This window comes from Lichenostomus cassidix, chromosome 14 (genome assembly GCF_008360975.1).
Source record: "Lichenostomus cassidix isolate B80296 chromosome 14, HeHo_3.0, whole genome shotgun sequence".
NCBI lineage: Eukaryota > Metazoa > Chordata > Aves > Passeriformes > Meliphagidae > Lichenostomus > Lichenostomus cassidix.
The window spans coordinates 5,392,398-5,413,821 of record NC_139495.1 but is presented as its reverse complement, the minus strand read 5'-3'; the positions used below and the strand labels follow the sequence as shown (position 1 = coordinate 5,413,821).

The 21,424-nt window shown below is 38.9% G+C and overlaps 1 protein-coding gene across 1 annotated transcript in view; it reads right to left on the bottom strand.

The window, feature by feature from the left end:
* Positions 1-431: 431 nt before the first annotated feature.
* CHLSN (cholesin) overlaps positions 432-21,424 on the bottom strand; it is a 119,036-nt gene continuing 98,043 nt past the window's right edge. The window contains exons 5-6 of the mRNA XM_085074605.1: positions 5,075-5,156; positions 432-781 (exon numbers count right to left, since the gene is read on the bottom strand). Of these exons, the coding sequence (XP_084930731.1) occupies positions 599-781; positions 5,075-5,156 (265 nt within the window). The 3' untranslated portion in view covers positions 432-598. The remainder of the gene's footprint in view (positions 782-5,074; positions 5,157-21,424) is intronic.

Below are 21,424 nucleotides of genomic sequence, written 5' to 3'. Positions count from 1 at the left end.
ATCTGTGCATTATCTGAGTATCTAAACAATTGCCCTAATGCATTTGAAAACTTTAAAATATAAAAGGAAAACCAACAGAGCTGATGGTATCTCCAGATCACCGTGTGAAGTACTAATAAGCAACTGTGTCATACAACCCGTGCTCAACAGACTGAAAATGATCTTTCCCAAATCCAAATGACATCCTTCTGAAGCTGCAAGTGAGAGATTCCAGCTGGCTGAGCACGCACTGTACTGTACACTCATTTTAAAAGCTGCCATTGGAAAAGACCCTCCAGGCTTTTTGTTGGTTCTTTTGCTCTTCTTATTAAGAGCTGCAAAGTTCCTCATATTTAACAGTAATTAGGGGGGAGATGGAGAAAAACTAATGAGAGGGAGAGAGGTTTATTTTTCTAAAGGCATGCAATAAGATTAATAGCAAGACTATGGGCTATATATGTTATTTTTATTTCATCACCTCCAAACACGATAAATATTTTTAACTGGAAAAAACTATGAGTATAAAATTTAATATTATCTTCACAAATCCTTTACAACCTCTGTATGTGAGAACCTCTCCTTCTCTCCACCAGACAACCATTATGACACAAAAATACTCTCAGGACAGCAGCTGTAGAACTTGTCTGATGCGCTCACACTTCTCCAGCAGGGTTGGGTCTTCTCCATCAGAACCATCAAATTCCTTCATAAAAGCTTCAGCTTTCTGCACAGTTTTGTCTCGTGCACCACCCTGAAGCCCTTGCAGATAATCCAGTAAAATGGTGAAATACTTGTCTGGAACCTTAACAGAAAAAAAACAAAAGGAAGGAAAAACAGCTTTATTTTCTCCCCTCTCAATACATATTCAGGATCATCTGGTGATGTGGCAGCATCACCAGAAAGGCAATTAGGAGAATGGCATGGCTTTGGTCTTTGCTAAGGTCCAATTTCAAGTGGGAATGTTTCCTGCCAAGGTTCACCCTGCCAGGAGGGATGGTGAGAGACTGTCATGTGCTCGGATGGGCAGAGCATCTGAGGGGAAATGCTCAGCAGATGTGCAAAGGCTGATCAGCAAATGCAAACACTGCCTGACAGGGAGCCCAAGGCTCTGAGTGTTGGTGGAAGGAAAAAACAAAACACATTAGCCAAACCCTCCTTTTGGAAACACAGATGCAAATCTTACTAAATTCGGTGAGGACTGCATGAATATGTCTGAAGAAAGAATTTTGCTGGAATCCCCCTCGCCCTTACCCAAAAATTGTTTGTTAAGATGAGATACCACCCACCATTACCCACTTTGACAGAATGCTCATACGAAGGAACAGAATTTAATTTGAAAAACAAACTGAAATTCAGACATATGGAAATAATTTTTAAATCATGCTGACTAAAACTGATAGGCTCTACCAACATGTCTAACATTAAAAACACTTTAGTCATACACAATGGCATTATCCATGTTTCACTCCCTTTCTAATTAACTAGCCAGAGATTAAGTTTTGGCTTATCTGGTACAACATACAATTTAAATGATTGTTACAGTAATCTTGACAACAGCTTACCAAGGACTTTGGAATGATTTATTCAGTATTTCAAAAGCTATAGGTGAACAGACCTACACTGATCTTAACTTCACACTGTGTATCTGTGCAACAGGTTCCAGCCAATAGCAGAATATTTTTTTGCTGTGAATCAGGAGATGTTAAAATGATCTCATCCTGCAAATATGTTTCTCCATGTTTAACTTTGCACATAGAACTTGACATGAGTCAAGTTAAACACATACGTAAGTATTTAAAGGATTGGAGACTAATTATTGGAGGGCGGTTTCAATTCTGCAGAGTATCAACATTTCAGAGAACACAGAGCTTCAACAGACACTTAATTTACAACTTAGTTCTCCGTGGACATTTGGCAGCACAACTTTGATCACTGCAACTTCTATCACTCCAAAAGAAGAGGAAGAAAGAATATTCCAACGCTGCCTTCATCCATCAGGCATATTACGAAGCAATAAATCAAAACTACAGTCTGCGTTCAGCCCCGTAACTTGTGCACAATGGAAAAACTTCTCATTCTTCACACAAACACTCTTGCATTAAAGAAACAATACAGTTACAGAATAAAATTAATTTTACAGTGACCAACACTGAAATGGATGATATATGAAGCGTTGCTACACTGTACAAATCAAACACAGTGAAAAATATCTACATTTTTGAAAGTTTTCACTCACAGTAAGCTGGTACTTATAACAGATGAACCCATTTAGACACAAACAATTTCAGTCTGACAGTGCTCCTTTAATGCAGACACTCAGTACTGAGCTTTTAAAGCTCAGCAGCATTTCCATGTTTCAAACCTCGGCCAAATTATCTCTGTAACTTACAACTCTTGTTCTCAGACCTCATGGCATAGACATACCTGTGGAACTACAGTTATTATTATATCCTTCAAGCAAAATGCTTCAAGGGGCAATTGAAAACCTGCTCTAAATTTAGAAATACTAAGTGTGCAGACTTAACATGTGGCTGCCTGAAGCCTCAAAACATCCAGCATTTGGCCCTAAGGGTGTTCAAGTGGTCAAAAAATCTGATTTTTCCCTTTAACATAACACTGAGGTTTATTTCAGGAGGAGCTCACAGCACAGCACCCCATGGGCAAGGTAAGATAGTATTTCCTCCTGAATTACACAAATAGTAGAGCCATGGCAAGGGCTGGAACACACAAAGTACCAGCAAAGAAAGCTAATGAAATCCAAATTTTAATTCTTCAAGTACAGTAGTACAAAAATAGCAATTTCAGGAGTCTTGGCAAGGTTTTCCAAGGAGGAACACAATCCTTGTTCCAAGGTCAGTTCAAGGCTGGTTTGAAATTGGAGATCAAGATCTCCCACCACGGCTCTGCAAGTCGAAGTGAGGCTTAGGGGATTTTATTATTATTCTTTTGTTAAACTGTTTTGACCTTTTTCTTGTTTCTTTTTCTGTCTCACACACTAATCTTGCCTCTGTTCTAACTTCCTAATACGCACTGGAGCTGATTAATACGGAAATAAATAACCCAAAGTGCAAGAATTCCTGTCTTCTGGAAAAAGAGGGAAACACTACAAAAGAGCAGCAGGAAAAGAACAGTTATCACTTTTAAATTATCCTCTGCAACTCGTATATTTTCAGACCTGGAGACCTGCACATATTTCGCAATAAAACACAGATATCAGCACAGAGAAGCTCAGCTCGTTGCTGCCAGGCTGCATTTTGGGTCACCTTCTGAGGAAGCTTCAGCCACCCCTCCAGGCCCTGCAGTTAAGAATTATCTAGGAACCTCCAAAAAATGCTGTGCCAAATGATAAAGACCAACAAATGACCTAATGTTTATTTTCTTCTGCGTGCTGGAGAAGTATACACACTGTGGGTACACAGACCTGGCTTGGAGCTGTCAGCCAACCACCAGATGGGTTTTAAAGGAGCTTAAAAACCCATTTATCTAGCAAACAATTTTAAAACCTCAACTTATTTCTTACAGCAAGAGGCCTACTAGTACAGGAAATTCAATTCAGGCTTTGCATGGCTCCTCAGTAGGCATCCAAGTGACACCATGAGATCAATGATTTGGCTTAGGGAGGAAAGAAACTTTTGTCTCCTTTTGTACTTTAGTCATGCTTGGATTACCAACAGATTTCATCCTGTAATGGACAGGAAGTTGAGTTTGGGTATAAAAAAATACTCAAAAGAAGCTGGGTGTGCCCTCCCTATGGTCTTGACGAAGAGACATCATCATATTCTTAATTATAAGCACTTGAGCAGTTCTACTAACTTCACTGAATCTGGTTGCAGATGTTAATCCTCCTCTGAAGCTCATATTCAGTGCTCCTCTGATCATTAAAATAAGTGAATTTAAATAAATCACAGAACTTTCATCCGAAAAAAAAAAAGCAAGTTTCATTTCAGTGTTGAGAAATAAAGAGTTAAACTGTGTTTTGATACATAAAACAAATGCTCCTTACAGTTCATTGTGTCCCAGTATATTTCAACACAAACCCCAAAGTAAACAGGTAAAAAAAAGTAAAAACATCACTCTGCCTGCCAAGCAATTTCTAGCTTTGTAGCTTTGAAGAGCATACATTGATTTTGAAAGGCTGATAAAGACTTTTAAAGGAGAAACTTAAAAAACAGAAGACAGAGCAAACAACCCAGAAACCAAAATCAACTTTGCATTCTGCAACTCATATTTTTCAAGTATTTACACTCTGTGACCATTTCTGCCTTGGTGAAACTCTGCTGTTAATTATCTGGCTGTCTAAAAAAGGTAACACCCAATGTCAGGTGATTGGCTTAAGAGCTGCTGACTAATTTGGGTCAGGAAGATTGCTATGAGTAAATGCCCAAGAGCACACAAAAATATCAGCAAAACCTAACTGAATGTCAACGAAATGAACCAGTAAGTGAGGCACTGTGCAAATGGGCAGATGTTTGTTATATTGCACAACAAAATGAATGACCTGAAACCCTCATTTGATACCCCGATGGGCAGACACTCATTGGAAATTCAATTTATGTTGTTTTTTAAGTTATGAAATGAAGGGATTGCAGTATGGATGCAAGCCTGGCTTCTGGTTGTACTTTATGCTTTTCACAATCAACATCAGGTTTCACTTAGATTTAAATGAGAGAGCTATTTTAGCATCTTGGCAGTATGGCTGTGCATCTTCTGTGGAGCCAGAGATATCTGCTACAATGTGAGACCTGTGGTTTGCACCATTGGGTTCCACATTGGGAAATTCAAATTAAGGATATGACTCAACTTCTCTCCAGATTTAAATAAAACATGAATCTACTCTATTTATGCTTGATTTACATCAAGTATAAAAATCTAGCATACACAGGACAGTGATCACCCACAAAATAAAAAGATCTGTGACAAGCTATTAAAACGCTTCAGCATCTTGGTTAAAAGCAAAGTAATTTATAAATTATTAAAAAATTATTAGACAAGTCCATGGCTAGTACTAGGCAATTTTGGTTAATAAAGAATAGCTACAACTAATGTATAACACTGTATCATATTTGTTCTGAGAAAAAGCAGCATGAATACAAACCTTCTCTTTATCATACATGTGCAGGAGGAGCCACGTTTGTCTTGTCTTTTGAAATTTCCATTCTTCTGGGTTTTTAGACCAGCTGCAGAAAATTAAGAGAAAAAAAAATTGCTTAAACGAAATACTGTGATATCAAAACATTCTTTATTTAGAAAATATTCCCTACAGTGCCTCCAAGTGACTTTATATGCATGAGATGGAGTTCCATGGCACTGTGGGATGCAGATATTGGCACACATTTTGTACAAGGCCACGTGGCTTCTGTGCAAAAAAATTACAGGAAGATATTACAGCCAAGAAGGTTACAAATATTCCTCAAAAAGCACTGATTCCCTTAAGTTAAATATCAAGTCCCACCCTCCAGCTTTGGCCAATCCTTTATGAGAGGTCATTGCCCCCAAATCCTTACCCCTGCTGCAGGGCTGACTCAGTATTTGGGGAGCTGGAGGGGACAGGAATCAAGTTTGGGTCTCAGAAAGTTGAGATTTCACAATTAACTGAATTTATATGAAATTAGGCAGCCTCTGAAGGAGTGGAAGGAGAGATTTGTACTACAATGGCTCAGCAATGGCTGCAGCCCATCACACATGGCTTTCTAGAACAGAAAAAATTCATCCTTCAGGAGCAAATGTTTTAAGGCTTGGCCTTGTCTAAATGTGTGACTTAAATATTTATATTTATAGGATAGAAAAATGGAGGTTTTTATGTCTCATGATGAATACTTCAATGCTGTTAAAAGTGAGAGGGTGAACAAATGATTAACATCTGCAAATGTTCTTTGGCTGTTTAGCAAACACATTTTCAACATGCAAAATTTTAGCTGGGTTAAAATAGCACATTTACATACATCTTCAACATGTTTTTAAAGCTGGCATATTCTGGTTTGCATGAAGAAAGAGGCATTTATTCTATTAAAAAAATGAGCAAACCAGTAAATCTTGCTATAAAATGAAGAGTACTTTTTAAAATTATGGGCTTGAAAATTAGTATTGTAACACATACAAAAATCTGACAGTACACTGAAGTATCATTTCAAAAGAAAGAAAAAATATATAAGGAGAAAACACAGAAACTTTCACATTTACTTGATTTTTCTCTAAAGAAAAATAGGTCTCCAGAGGGTAGCATGCAAGATGCCACTAATGTTCCAGTTTGTTTCACACAGCAATAGAGAGCACAGAAATCAGCTGAAAAACCAGCTGGGTATGAGAATTAGTATTGTTTAAACACTGTCAAGTCTAATAAAGCAAAAGAGTCCTCATCTTTGGTGAATGCTGCACCAGCAAATACATTGTTCAGTCAATTCAATGAAAGAGAAAAAAAAAATGAGACCACAAATCTGTATAGAAAGGTTTCATGGAAGCCTCTGAAGAAAACCTAAAGAAAAAAAATTATTGCCTTGATGTTCAAATTCAGGATAAAGAACCACAGCTCATTAGGGTTATCATCAGCTAAACACAATAAAACACCTTATAACCAAAATATAAGGTAAAAATCAGACAATTAACAGTAAACCAGGAAAGACAGACAAAACACAAATAACCACAATATATCATCCTTTACATGCTCAACTTAAACATTGTCAATAAACAGGCAGAAGTTTGCAAAACAAATATTGCACAAAAGCAGGAGACCAAAAAGCTGACTGCAAATGTTACAGAATTAAATAAAAAACTACTATTATGGTGAAACCATCCTTTCTCCCATCACCACCAGCCTAGAAATGACAGTAGCGGTAAAGAAAAATCACTCCATCCTTGGTGTCACCTGTCTTTGTCCAGCAAGGTGCCCAAGTGGACAACAAATGGCACCACCTGAAGGGTGATGAGCCAAGGAGAATGAAGAGAAATAGGGATTCTCTTGTAGGACCAACAACAACCTGCTCATCTGTACCCACTTTGTTTGCCAGACAAATGCAGCAGCTCCTGACTGAGAAACTGACCTTCTGCTAGAAGTCCTTTAAAACCCACGAAATAGAGACAATGACAGTACTTGCTGATTTTTTAGCCTGTTCTTTTATGAGGTTCATCCTCAAGAAGAAGAAGAAGGTGAGTGTAAAATCCTTTTCTACATAAATTAAGCCTGGAAACAGTTGGCATGATAGTCTTCGCAAGGTGACAAGAACAAGCTGAGTGACAGATCTGTGACAGCATCCTGGGAAAACAGTGCCTCTGCTAATGGAAACCTTTAGCATATGTTTGTATTTCTCTGAACTGTTCTGTGTATTTCAACAGTTGTGATGATATTCATTGGTCAGAGACACCACAGAGTACTCTGAATCTTCCACTCTCTGCTAATTTTATGTTTCTGTCACAGGATCACCTGAGTGTTGTTGGCATTAAAACTTGAAAAATACAGCCTGATTTCACTAATCTCCTATAAAACTATAGGATGTTAAAATATCTTTATTACCTAGTTTATAAACAACTGAGACCAACAAATGAGTGCACTATGAGGTTAATTGCTCTTATTAACCTATTACCAAAACCATATGCTCTCTTGTGCACGTTGAGTGGTTGTACTCCTGTATTCAACATTCCATATGGACTTTCACTCCAGTGAATTCTCTTGTAGAAACAAACAAAAGCTTTAGTTTGTCTTCCTGAAAGGTTCTGCTCTATATACACCACAATAATTCATATAAACAACAAATACTTTAACATAATCAACTGCAGAAAGCACATTTATCCCCATTAGGGCACCAGAGCCTCACAAGCCATTTCTTTTCTTCTGTGATCTGTCCTATTAGGATCAAACACTCAATTATTACAACAAGAAAAAAATACTATTTTCATTAATAGCTATGGGTGTACTTTTATTTTCAGAAAATACTCCTAAGTTTTTAACTAGTACTTTATCCATGATTGTATCAACAACTCCTATTTTTTTCCCCATCAGGAAAATGGTCCTCCTCTTGACCCAAATTCCTATCAAACTGTGGGCAAAACACTAATGGGTGCACAATCTTTAATGCAGATAACATGACGGTTGCTCCCCCAACAGTTATTAAAACAAAACTTTTCCACTGATTCCTATGATTATGACAGCTTTTTCCTACTCCTGTGACAGCTTTAAAACCTATGGAAAGTATCACTCCATGACAGAGTGAGAGGAGTATCTCCTTTTGTCAGGATGACATCATTGGTACATTTTTAGAAATGCTCAACTTTTAAACCAGAGCAGTTCACAAGAGAGGTCTCATTTTGCTGTTTACATGCAGATAAGCTTCCTTGACATACTACAGCAGGAGAAAAGGCTTTTCCTTTGAGTGATCAAATATACAGAGCAAGACCATCTACAGTACAGTAAAATCCCCTCTTTTTATAGACAATTGCAACCTCTTTCACAGTTTGAATTCACTTGGTAGCCTCTAGAATTGTCTGTGTCAGGATCTAATACAAACTATGGAATTGGATGAAAAATACACGCCTGTGAAACATGTATTTTTCCAGTGTGCCTTGGGCTAATTTTCAATATATTGTACAAACACTAGTTGTTTTCTTTACACAGCTAATGTTTGAGTCTTTCTTATGAGCTCCAGCTCCTTGACAAAACACACTGGTTGACTTTAGTTAAAGAGAACTTAAATGTTTGTGCAAATGATCTTCCTAAAAGGCTTTGAAATTGAATAGATGGAAGAAACAAATCAAATCAATCAAGCAGCTTAGGAAATTTTACATTTGGGCTTTTGTTTTTTAGCAGGAGAGTTTAATGTAAAAAAAGCTGCCTGAGATTCTCACTAGTCTATCTCATAAATGACTTTTAGTGTCTACACTCATCTCCCATAAATCTATTCCCAAACCATGGGAATTCAGGCAGTGTAAGGAGGCAAACAGAAGGCAACTGGTGGTGTGCAGGGCAGAGCTCTCGCTGGGGTGTCCTGGGACAAGGAGATGGGGAAGGGAAAGCAGGCAAATTGGTTCCAGAAGCACAGTATGAGAAAAACATTATTGTTACAAATTGGATTCAGGAAGTCAACACAATGCATCTGCTGAGCCCACTGGCCAGGACAAAACCCTGCAGAGCTGTCACAACTGGCAAATAATCGCCGAGTGCAGAAAAGCTCTGTGCTGAGAACCAACCATTCCACTCATTCAACTTGGAAAAATTATTGGGTGGGAGACAAGGCTCGAGGAACCAGAAGGACAGACACAGGTGTGACTGCTGACACCTTCCAGAGCACAGAGAGCACTGCTGCATGTCAAATGCAAGGACATGGAGCATCACCTACATCCCCTGCTCCAGCTGGGTGCCCCTGGCAGTCCAGCCCACCCTGGATACACCTTTCAGCCTGGGTAAATAGCCAAGGAAAAGCAGACTGACACCAAATTTGGATTTCTCCAGCTTACAGCCCAGGCTGAGCATCGGGGAATTAACTTGAAAGGTTTCTCCAGCCCTGAGTTCCAGCTCAGAGCACTGCCTCCTGCTGCTCTCCTGTGATTTATCCCATGTCTGACATTCCCAAGCTTCCCTCAAAGGAGGGACAGAGACACAAGTCTGGCCCATAGCACCCCAGTCAGGGCTACAGAAAACATGAAAAGCAGCATTCTACAACACTACACAAAAATTGTCACATTCTTCCCTCCCACCTCATTCATCTGGGTGCTTTTCTGGTTTGATGCACCAGTTACTCACCACCCCACAACCTGTCCTTAAGGATCACCTGTGCTCTTCTACAAACCCCCAAGGAAGGCTGAACAGGAGTTACAGCACCTGATTTAAGCCTTGCAGGAATCAAGTTAAGCACATTATTCCCCAAACTCTCTGCAAACAGCACCATTTCTGAGCTCACTGCCCTACCCATAAAATGTGGATAACAGGTGTTTCCTCAATAAAGAACAACCATACCCCAAAAAATTCCCTCAAAGATATTTAAAGCCTCGCTGAAACCCTTGGCACTCCAGGGATCTTTCACAGTGCAATACATACAATAGCAACCCCTTTAAAGCCCCATGCACTGGGGTTTAAGGCAACTCCCTGCCCTTATAGGGCCCAAATTTGGACACTCAATGCTGTTATCAGGTCAGTCCAGAGGGGAGCCCAAAGCACATATGGCCAACAGGTGAGCAGGGAATGCTGCACCTCAAAGAGACTCCCTGCAACCACTGGGAGCAGCATGAAGGGAGTAAAAATTTGGCATAAGCTCCTTCTTGTGGGAGAAGAGCCATTTTATGGATGGAGGTTTTATATGGATGTATAAAAATATATGGATGTGGATGGAAGTTTAAATTATGTCCTATAGTGCACACAGTGAAGCAGGAATAATAATTTTTTCTCCTGTTATAACACATAAAATTATTTGAAGGTAAATGTAAAAGTGTTTGTTTTTATGAGGGGTATTCAGAGTTTCTTCTGTTTCTCTCAGGGGCATTTAAAATGGATTTACTTTTACAAAGATGGTTTCTGAATGTCTTGTTTTCCACACAACTGGATGCCCAGAAAGTTGCCTTGTGGTGAACTTCATCACTCAATCCAATGTAAGAAGAAATCTCAATTCAAGTGCATGTGATGCTGACTGTCCCCATTTGGAAAAAATAGCCACAATTTAAATTCTAAATAGATTTTCAGAGACTAGACTGCAGTTAAAATCTTGGAAGCACAGATCTGTGGCAAAACCCAAGATTAGGTGCAAGAGACAACTGTAGCCTTTATTTTTAACTGTGTTTTTCTCACATTATGGATGAGTCTGTTTATTTCCCAACTCCAGTTCCTGGAGAAAGTTAATATATTTATGCTGATACTCTCAAATCCAGTTTGGAATCTAACTAAATTATGACTCAGATAAAGGTTTTCCTTATTTTCCTGGAAGAGAGAAAAGACACTAATGGGGCTCATTTGCCAAAAGAAAACTTTCTAAAATTGTCAACAGATTTTAGAATCAGTGCCACATTTTTGGTTGAAAATCCTGGCACCATTTTTCAATCTGTGGTTTAAAAACATTTTTTTATATATTCTTCCATCTGGCTTAGACACAGTATAATGACTATAGACTTGTGAAAAGGCAAGAGGAGGAAGCTTTTTTTTTTCATTTTAAATTTAGGAATCACACACGCAGGAAAAAATAAATCTGCTTTTTAGTCCCATTTTCATCCTGATGTCCAGTATTAGGACAGATTGTCTCTGATTGTATCTGCACAGCAAACAGGTCACAGGATTTTCTTAGAAAGTATTTATAAAGTGAAAGGAAGGAGCCTTTGTGCCATAAAGCCAAGCTTTGATTGAATCTACATGAAATGTTTATCGCAGCTTATCTTTTATTACATGTACTTTTATCACTTGCCATTATTTGTAAGGTTTTATATTCTGTTTGCATCCTGCTGCTTCAGCCAAGCTAGAAATCCTCTTCCTCCCCCACCAGGGCTCTGTTCAAACGCAACATGAGACGTTCCCTTGAAGAGCTTCAAGTATAAACAGATGAGACAGATGATTAGTGGGAAGAAAAGTTGACCCAGAAAATTGTAACAATGCCTCAAAACCATGCAGCAGGTTGTGAGAAGAGCTCCTGTCTCCTACAGCTGGTACAACACACATTGGGGTGTTTCACTGCCATTCAGCAGCTCAGAGATGCAACCTGCCTGCAAATGCCAACAGGGAAAAAAAACTTGGCAATTTCTTTTAAAATTATTTTCCTGATACAGTTATTAAGTTGCTGGTATGTGCATTAGCCCACCTGCAGCAAAACTGCATTTTGATTAAAAAAAAAATATATATATAGCAGTAATAACATGCTGAGAACTTGTTGTTTTCAGTAATAACAAAAAGGTCAGGCTTGAAAGCCCCTAGCTACTATTACTGTACTTCTAAGTTAAATGTGCTTTTTATTTTACATACATTCATAAAAAGAACACAAAGCAGGAGCTGAATTATCACAGAAGAAGAATAAAAAAATAGAATTTGAGCCCCTCACAGCCAATCTGTTCTGCTCCTGCAAGGAATATTCCACCAAGTGCTATCCCATCTCCTCTCCAGATGTCCATCTTTCCTTGCACTTAATTCTGGTCACACTGATGCCTGGACCAGAAAAAAGGGAAAGGGAAAATGAAAACAACTGTTATGCCTCCCTCCCATGAAGAACATCCTGGGGGGTACGAGGAGATAGAGGGCCCCACACTGTATGAAAATCATGGCAGGAGCCAGCTGCACGGAAAATCCTTTCCAAAAGTTGGCAAAAGTCCATTTGTATAAATGCTTTCTGAGGATCAGATGAGGGATATGCTACCAGACCCAGAAAAAAAACAAATATGGTCAATTCTCTTCTCCCTTACTGTTACACCAAAAAATGTCCAACTGTGGCACAGAACACTCCTGGCAAAGGCAGAGGATCAAGCAGAGTAGCTCATTTTCATTGCTTTTTTCAAATTTGAAACTTTTAAAGGATCAAGCGAACAACAAAACAAAACAAAAAAGCACACCACCACAAAAAAAAAAAAAAGAAAATGTCATGGTTTTCCATATAGTGAATGTAGTGATGCTAAAAAAAAAAAAGGTTGGAAGATAAACGAACTTATGAGAAAATTTATCTGTGGAACAATGGTCTCAGTGAAGCTGAGAGGTGAAACCCAGCTTCCTTCCAGAACCCTCTGTTCTGGAGGACAGTAATTACAGCAACTACATTTGCAGGCTTTTTTTTATTTTAAATGAAATCCATGTATTTTTATTGCTGGCTAGTTAGGCAAAGTTCATTTTTGCTACAGGGAGCTCAATGTAGCCCTCTTCAAATAATCCATCACACAAGTGATTCTTCCAGTGCATCTGAGAAGTACCACATTCGGGGTTATTCTGGACCAACAAGAAGAATATATATAGAAGCCTTAAAAAAAAAAAAAACCCCAAACCAAAAAGAGATGTCAACCATCCTTGTCATTTTTTACATCCCAGTTTGGACATCCCACGGCTGCATTCATTAGGAAGTATGGAGGAGGCAGATGGAGACAGAGTGTTGCAAACCCCATGGCATCTGAATCTCCCGAGCTGTAACCTCACAGAATGATTTATTCTTCTTTTTGCAGAGGAGTTCTAAAAAGGGACAATATCAATATCACGATCAACCTATAAGTGTTCAGCAGTTCACAGCCCACTCACATTTTTTTTTTATTTAGCTGAGATATTCAGCTATGTCTCACTGCATAATAAAATCTGCTGTTACACCAAGGTGTTTAGGACACTGTAAGATTCCCCTCTTCCAATACCCTGTGACATGTGTTGTGCTACTAAGATTTTAAGTTATCTATGCTTAAAGAAATGGATCTGCCAATTAGTGCTTCCTGCAGATGTCTCTCACTCCAGCTCAATTTCATTCATATAAAAGTAATTACTGATACCTTTTTAGGCATCATCATATTAATAAACGTGCGAAGGAGGAGACAAGTTTTATTAAGGATCTAGTTTTATTATTTCAAAAATATTTCTTGTTATTCTAACTCTGCTTAGGAAGCCTTGACAACTCCCTGGAGCTAATTGATTAATAATCATTGCCAGCTGCATTTTAAATTTTAATTTTGGCTTTGGCTGACTAGTCTAAATTATTCCCTAGAGCTACGAAACTCCTCGCCACTACTAGGAGTATTTGGGCACTGGATGAATAGTTTGAATGTGTCTGAGGAAGTGAGTAGTGGTGTTAATTCTCCCAGATCTGAATTTTATGACACTGAGAAAACATAAAATCTGCCTTTGGCATTTCTGCCATGTCAAGAACCGAGTCTGAATGGCAGAAGATGGGTGAGCACAAAATGCCTTTTCTCAAAGGGAGAAGGAGGGTAAGGATGGGATGGCTGGGCTTGGAGCCAGGAGTGAGGCAAGGACTTTGCAGAGCCAGAGGAGAGCAGACTTCAGAAGCTGAGAGAAAAAGCTGTGCCTCACACTCCTTCAGTGCAACCTCACTGCAAATGAAATTTCCCCAAAATAAAGCAAACAACCCCTGCCATCTGCTTTCAGTTAAAAAATAGCAAGAGGTAGCTTGTTGTAATAGTTCTATGTGAAATGGGTTCTTTAAATTAATTTTATTTGACCTGAGCAGTGCCCAAGTCTCTCCCAAGACAAATGGAAAAGATCAAAGTGCTTTGTGAGGTTTTCAGCTCTTCAGTGAGGACTGAAGACGTTTCCTTGCTGTCAGGATTCAGTCCTGAAGCAGACTGGCCTGTTATTAAAGACTTCTGAATCTCCCTAATACATCTCACCAGGTTTCTGAAAGTAATATCAGATGAAATAATATATTAAAGCTGCTAAATTATTCAATTAGATGCAATCTCTTTTGTAGAATACTATGGAAAGATGAAAGCCGGATCTCAGCGATAAATATCTAATGGCTACATTTAATAAACTGTTGAGAAAATTCATTTATACTAAATTTTATTTTACTGGAAATGAGTTATTAAAAAAGGAGATATTAAATTTCCTTAACCAGGTTTGGAAATAAAGATGTTATTTTACGAGAAAGAGAATCAGACAAAGGAACCTTAACTATTTTTATCTGAGTATTTATGGATTTAATACATGTAATGTAGTTTTCCCCATCTGAGGAAGCACTTTACAGTCCAGCAGTTAATTACTGATAACCCAACTCATAGTTGTGACAACATATATGTGAAAAATCATGAGATGTTTTAACCATCCTATTGATCAAGTTATCAATAAATTAAAGGAACTAAATTTTGGGAAAAAGAAAAATTTCACCAAGAATGTACTGGAAGCCTCCTCAAGCATATGAGTCATCTAAGGACCACCATACATACATGGCAAATTTGGGGATTTTTGTTCCTAGTTTTAAAGGAGTTTTAAAGCTGCTCTGGTCACCTCCAGCTACACTAGGAAGGACCATAAGTGCAAGGACACCCCAACCATGGAAGGCAGAAACCTCTCCCAAGATAGCTATGGGAGGGTTTGGAATATTAATCCAGGAACCTGCATGCCTGAGATGCCACTACAGAATCAAATCCATGCAAACTTCACTTCCTAAACACGAAATTGAGAAAAATCCTGCAGGTCTGCTGGGAGCAGATTTTATAAAGTGCCAAAGAAAACAGAGCCTGTGCTCAGATGAGAAGAAAATCATGTCTAGTTTCCCTCATGTCACTTGCCTGAAAGGACACCTTTGGACTGTAAAGGGACTTTGGTGAGTCACCAACTTCATCACTGTTTAGTTTATCACCTGAACAAATGGGGCAATACAACACTTTCTCAAGAGCTGTCATAATGAGAGTAAATAAGTGTCAAAATATTTTTCATTTATTTTATCAAAATACAGTTGTGTATGATATGCTATCAGGAAAGGTATTATGGAAAAGCAAATTATCATTGCTACAGTGGGGAGAAGATAGAGACAGTATATTTTCAAAAAAACATATCAAAATCCCTTTAAAGACAGGGCTGGTCAGTCCATAAGGTATTTTTCAGCTGATCCTGTAAATGATAGATGTCAGATGAAAGGATTTGTGAATTCATGTTAATGATGTTATTAAATACAGTATTTCCATATGAGAATGTTTGAACAAAATGCCCAAGTAAATATTTTGACAGCTTTGTTTCACACTGAAAAAAATGGTAGAAGTGCAAAGAGACAGAAGGTTCCAAAGTAAATCACTCTGCAGCTCTTACTGAAATATGCTTTGAGAGGTGTACTTGTGACCTTCCACGAAATTAATTCAAAGATTTAGAAAGACAAATAATTTGATTTAGAGCCATAAAGCAGGATTAGAGTTCCCTATTCTATTTTTTTTTTTTGTTAAATTTAGTGACCATTTATGGTTATGGAAATTACAAAAGAAATCTCTTTCTTAACTAAACTAAATAGGACAATGAGGAGATTCTGAAAGATGGAACAGCTAGTGACTCTGACTGGGAAAAATTCACCAAGGACCTGAATTTCCCTTGCTTTCTCCACTCAAGCCATATATTAGTGCTAATCAAAGGGGCAAGCAAGCTACTCCAAAACCATTCCCTATAGAAAGTAGTTTATCCAGGATAATATTAATAGCTAAACCGTAAGAGGTTTGGTTCAGGGAAAGTTGTGTTAGTCCAGCTGCTTTTCCAGAGCTCAGTTGAATGAGTTGCATCATAAGCATTTACTAATTTGGCTGGAAAATCATGCAATCATTGGTGTTTCTGAAACTTCTTATTTCTGAATGAGTAGAAAATACTACAAAAGTATCTGCAACATCTCAGAACTTCCATGTACAACTAAGCTTAAAAGTCTTACAACCTGACATATCAGAATCTTCCAAACAAACACCTATTTTGTCTCTAGAAATCAGAGCTGCTTATCCAAGAAGCTGGAAATGGCAAAATACATCCAAAAATATTTGTAAGTACCTAGGATTTTCACAAGTCAATCCACTACTATGGAGAGGACTTGCTAGAAACTATTAGACTGAAATTAGTTTACAAAGCAATTCTGTCCATCTGGAGCATTTCCAGGATAGTGTTACAGATACCCAAAATATATTGCTAAGGTTTGTTTTCTTCCCAGAAATTCTTGGTAAAAATAGCTAAGATTGGCTCTGAGCCACATAAAAGGGTTTTTTTGTTGTTGTTGTTCTTACTTTTGGTTGCTGTTTTTAGAATTGTGTAGTAAATGATACTATTTATCAGCATTACCTTGAACTGACAAGTTTATCTTCAGCAGCAGCTCAAGAAGCCTCAGTGCCCTCTGTGGCTCTGGAAATGGTGTCATTTGTAAATCAGCACCATGCAGTGTCTGAGCTCATCTGCAGAGAGCCACAGCTTCTTAATTCAGCCTCATCTGGCTGCTAACCTGGTTATTCAGTTTCCAGACCCAACTGTTCCTGCACAGGCACCTTCCTCTGTTCCCTGCCAGTGCAGGCATCTCTTTGACCATCTGCATTGCAAAATTGGATTTGAATGGAAGAGCAGAAGACCTTTTATTTGGTGAGCACTCTTCATACAAAGTCTGGCTCACTCACTCTGGATAGCTGTAATATTTATAAGTGGAAAAAGACAAGAGATACAGATAAGGAACAGTAATCTGCATGACCTCACTAAATTAAGAGTAAGATATTCATGTGCTGCTTGCAAAGCAGTGAAATTGTTGTATTAGAACCATAAAAAGCAGCTAACCCAGCAAGAAGTTAATAGCAGTTTAAAAGCAATTTCTGCACAATCTGACATCCTGCGGATGTCATGTGGGGGTTAGAAAAACACTGGCACGTCTCCAGCACACATCTACATATCACTTGCCATCAAGATACAGAAAAGTGAATCCAGAAGTCAATGACTCTATCACAGGGAATGAAAATCATCGACTCAGGCTGCCACCAGACATCTTGATTAAGCAGGCAGGAGCTGGATGGTGCTGTTACTGGGAGTGTAATGTGACAGTCACAGAATCCGAAATGCACAGTTTGAATAATCAGACGATAATGAGAACACTAACACCTGGAAATAGGTATCATAAAACCAACTCTGAAATGGGAGTGAATCTGACTTGCTGCAGCCATGCTGAAGCAGGATGAGAAACCCTGTCCCCTTTGACAGTCTGTGAAAAATGTATTATGGTGTAGTGGCATGGTCACGCCAGCACTGTCATTGACACAAAACTCAGTTCAAGGGGAGGAAAAGAAAGAAAATGTTATTATTGTTCAGAAAATTCAATGTGAAATCTCAGCGTTCTGTGGCTCAAAGATGAACCCAATGCTGTTGCCCACAAAGCAAAGTCAGAGTGGCAGGGAGCAGGCAGGAATCACAGACCCTCAGTCCATTCTGTGTGGACCTGGAAGTAAATAAAACATCTCCAGTAAAACAGCACTTTTGTTTCCAGGTGTTGCATTTCCAGAAGGATCACAGGCACAGGAGCTCCAAGAAGAGCAACAGAGCACATCAGGGTGTGGAAGGAGCAGCAGCAGATGAAGGATCACGGATGTGCTGCTTCACTGGAGGGGCAGTGAGATTGAGAAACCCAACAGAGCCACAAGAAGGATGTAAACAGCAGGGTGGGAGACATTATTTGCAAAAAGCGAGGCAATACAATGATTTTAAAAACAGGTCCAACAGAGCAGAACAATTTCTCTGCTTCATATACCCTAACAGCAAGCTTTGCCTTCTGCAGAAGATAATATGCTTGAGCACGATAAGAGAATAGCTGCAAGCAGCACAAAATCTGTGCAGTGAACACACCCCCTCCACCTACCCCCACCAGAATAACTGCTGGCATACCAGCACCCTAAAAATAGGAAAGGTGTGGGCATTGCAACAGAGAGCTTTGTGGAGCTTGTGAGTAATGTCAGGGCTGCTAGGGAACTGCAAACAAACCAGGGTGGCTTCATCAGGTGCCACTGAATGTAACTGAAGTTACACAAGGGAGTGTAGGATAATGATAAGGTAACTCACTCTTAGTAAGACGAGACTCCTTTGCCACAAACAGAGAGAGTGGCTGCCTTTAAAATGAGGAAGATCTGCCCAAGTATTAATATCAAATGGAAAACTTGCAGCTTTACAGACACGCTGATTTAGGTCAAGGAGAGGAATCCCACTTAGAGGCAGGTCAGGCCCTGGTAGAAATTAAAAGTCAAGCAATATAGAAACTTGGAGAAGTGTTAAAACAAATTCACTGATCTCTAGAGTATTAGGAAAAGTGCAAGCCTTTGAAATCAGATAGCAGCAAGTGCCTGCCTAAGTTCATATGAAACAGCCACAGAACAACCCCAAATGCAAATTTATCCTGTAACTGACTCTGGATTCATGAGGCTTCTTATGGAACTAATGAATATGACAAAATGACTGAAAGTGTGTAGGAATAGATTAATTACATCCATAGTTCATGCTTGCCCCAGAACCTTTAAAAAATAGCCCTGGGATTATTAAAGCATAACTATTCTTCCTCACTAGTCCCCTAAACTGTGAGGAAATTGCTGCTCTTTCAAGACACCTTAAAGCCCCAGTTGTTGAAGGGAATTCAGGAATGCTGCTATGTCTAATTACACTATTTTTGGTACTGGCTAATTGAGATTAATCGCTTGAGCAGTTCTCCAATATTTTATGAAATTCAAGATAACTGATGAGTTTAGATATATGTTGAACCTTCCAGTCAGGAAGGAAACTCAATCTCCATCTTGAAGAGTGGGGGAAGAAGAAATGCCACTAAATGCTAATGTTAGTTGCTATCCAACCCAAGGAGTCAGTCTCTAGGAGGAAAAAAAAACCTGTGTATGTTTAGATTTCTAGGGCATCAGTTACTCCTAATATCTAAAAGCTTAAGCTGTTGATGGTGAAACACCAACACCAGTGCCAAGTTGGAAACTAATACAGATTTAGGCCAGCAGCAATGAGAAAGACTTATTAAAGTTCAGAATAAAACATCAAAAGCCACCACTGACCATGGCTAAAAATATACTTAACCTATGAGAAGTGAATCAACTTCAAAATATTATGAATCAACAAAGGAAACTAAAGGTGACATAAGCCCACTGGAGGTACTTTAAAATTAGAAACTGGTTTTTAGCATTAATGAGCAGGGCTGTGTTTGTGCAGAAGCTCCTCCAGTGGAGTCACCTGCCCCAAATGGGGTTGGATGAATGGGTTTGTGATTTCCTGAAGGGCCACCATCATCTGAGCTGTTTGGCCACAAATCCCAAATGTTACAGACCAGCACAAGCCTCTTCTGGTTCTTTCAAAACTCAGAAACTTCTAACTCTGAGTGACACTACCTCACGATTCCCTTCTCCAGATGGCCTCTACTCCAGAAGGAATAAAAACTTCATATACTTTCTACATGTGATTTCTATTTCTATATCTATATAATATATGGCATGTATTTAAAAATACCAAACTATAAAAATAAATGCTTCCAGCAACTCCCCTCAGATTTCTGTATTCTTTGAAAGGAAGAACAATGTTTCAGCTTTAAAATCTCCCAGGCTTTGCAGTGTTTGTAATAAAGTTTGACTGAGGACTGAGATGTGTTTCCATTCTGCAAACCCAGCAGATAAACAACTGCCCAGGGTTGTCCATGGCTGTCAGCAGTGCTGCCACCACACTCAGCAAAAACCACCTTGGGATCTGCAGAGTCAGATGATTTCCCCATGCCATGGGAAATTCTGCCTGTCTCTCACTTTTGTGTTTCTGTAACTTGCCCTTGGTTTGTATTATTCTAAAAGCATCTTTTTACTTCAAAGAAATCTCTGACATTCTGTGAATCTTGCCTGAATTTAAATTAGGGGTGACAAAAATAAGACCTAAATAAAGAAAAGTGACATATACTAACAGTATGACATAAATAGTTTTTTTTAAAAATTGTGCTTCAGCACCTTATTTTTCAAATGTTAGCACATGATAAATAGTATTGCAAGGCTTAGGCAATGCGCAGCAACATCCAGATAATATTATCTATTATTTCTACTTCAGATGATATCAATCTTGTAATTTCCCATTCTTTTAGTGAGGTCTTTTCAGATCTCTCTCTATTCCTTTGATGGGTGATGGAGAAATCCATATGTGCAGATCCATACAGCAATGAACTTTCCAAGGCAAACATGAGAAGAGCAGCTTCTAGGAGAGAGCAGCTTGCCAAGACAAACAAGTTCTGCCAACATTTTAACACCACAGAAGGTCAGTTAGGTTATAATTAAACCTAATTACCATTCTCAAGCATTGCGACATCTTTTCACTTGAAGTCACCTAATGCCCAGAAAAGGATGAATTTTTAGTCTGTATTTTCTAAGAATCATGGTAATGAGACATTCTAATATTCCCTTTAAATCTGAGTCATCTCTTACCATCATACAGAAACAAAGCATGTCATCATTAAAAGGAAGAGATCTGAGCACTTTATTTAGCTAATAATACTTCCTCTCTCCTGCTTCTCTCTATTCCTCTGCAGTAATTGTAAAGGTTTTTTTCTCTTCTGTTCAGTACCACTTTGAGGTTTTTCCATTATTTCACTAGTTGTTTGTTTTTTTCTTTTGAGAGTTTTACAACATTTCTGCTTCAGCTCCCTACTTTTAATCCTCTCTGTATCTTCAGATCTTCCTGCCTGCTCCCTTGGCAAGCTGGGGATCTGAACTTTTCTCTGCCAACTGCTGCCTTGGAACAGAAATGTGCTGGGAACCACCTGAACTCATCTCACCGAGGAGAAGATGAGATAAAAACTGGTGAAGCAAAGACTTTTTTCCCTCCCCCTTTCTTTTTCACACAGGCCAAGAGAAAGTGAGAGAGGGGGAAAAAACCAGGAGTGATTTGGCTGCTTTTTCTCCATCAGGAGTGCAAAGCTGGTGATGCTCATCCTGCTCTCATTGAAATGAGCAAGGAGCTGAAAATCCTGGGCTGAAAATCAGTGTCACCTTTGAGCTCCTCAGGTACAGGAGCTGGGCTGCAGTTTGAGCTGCCATCAGCTGCTGTTTG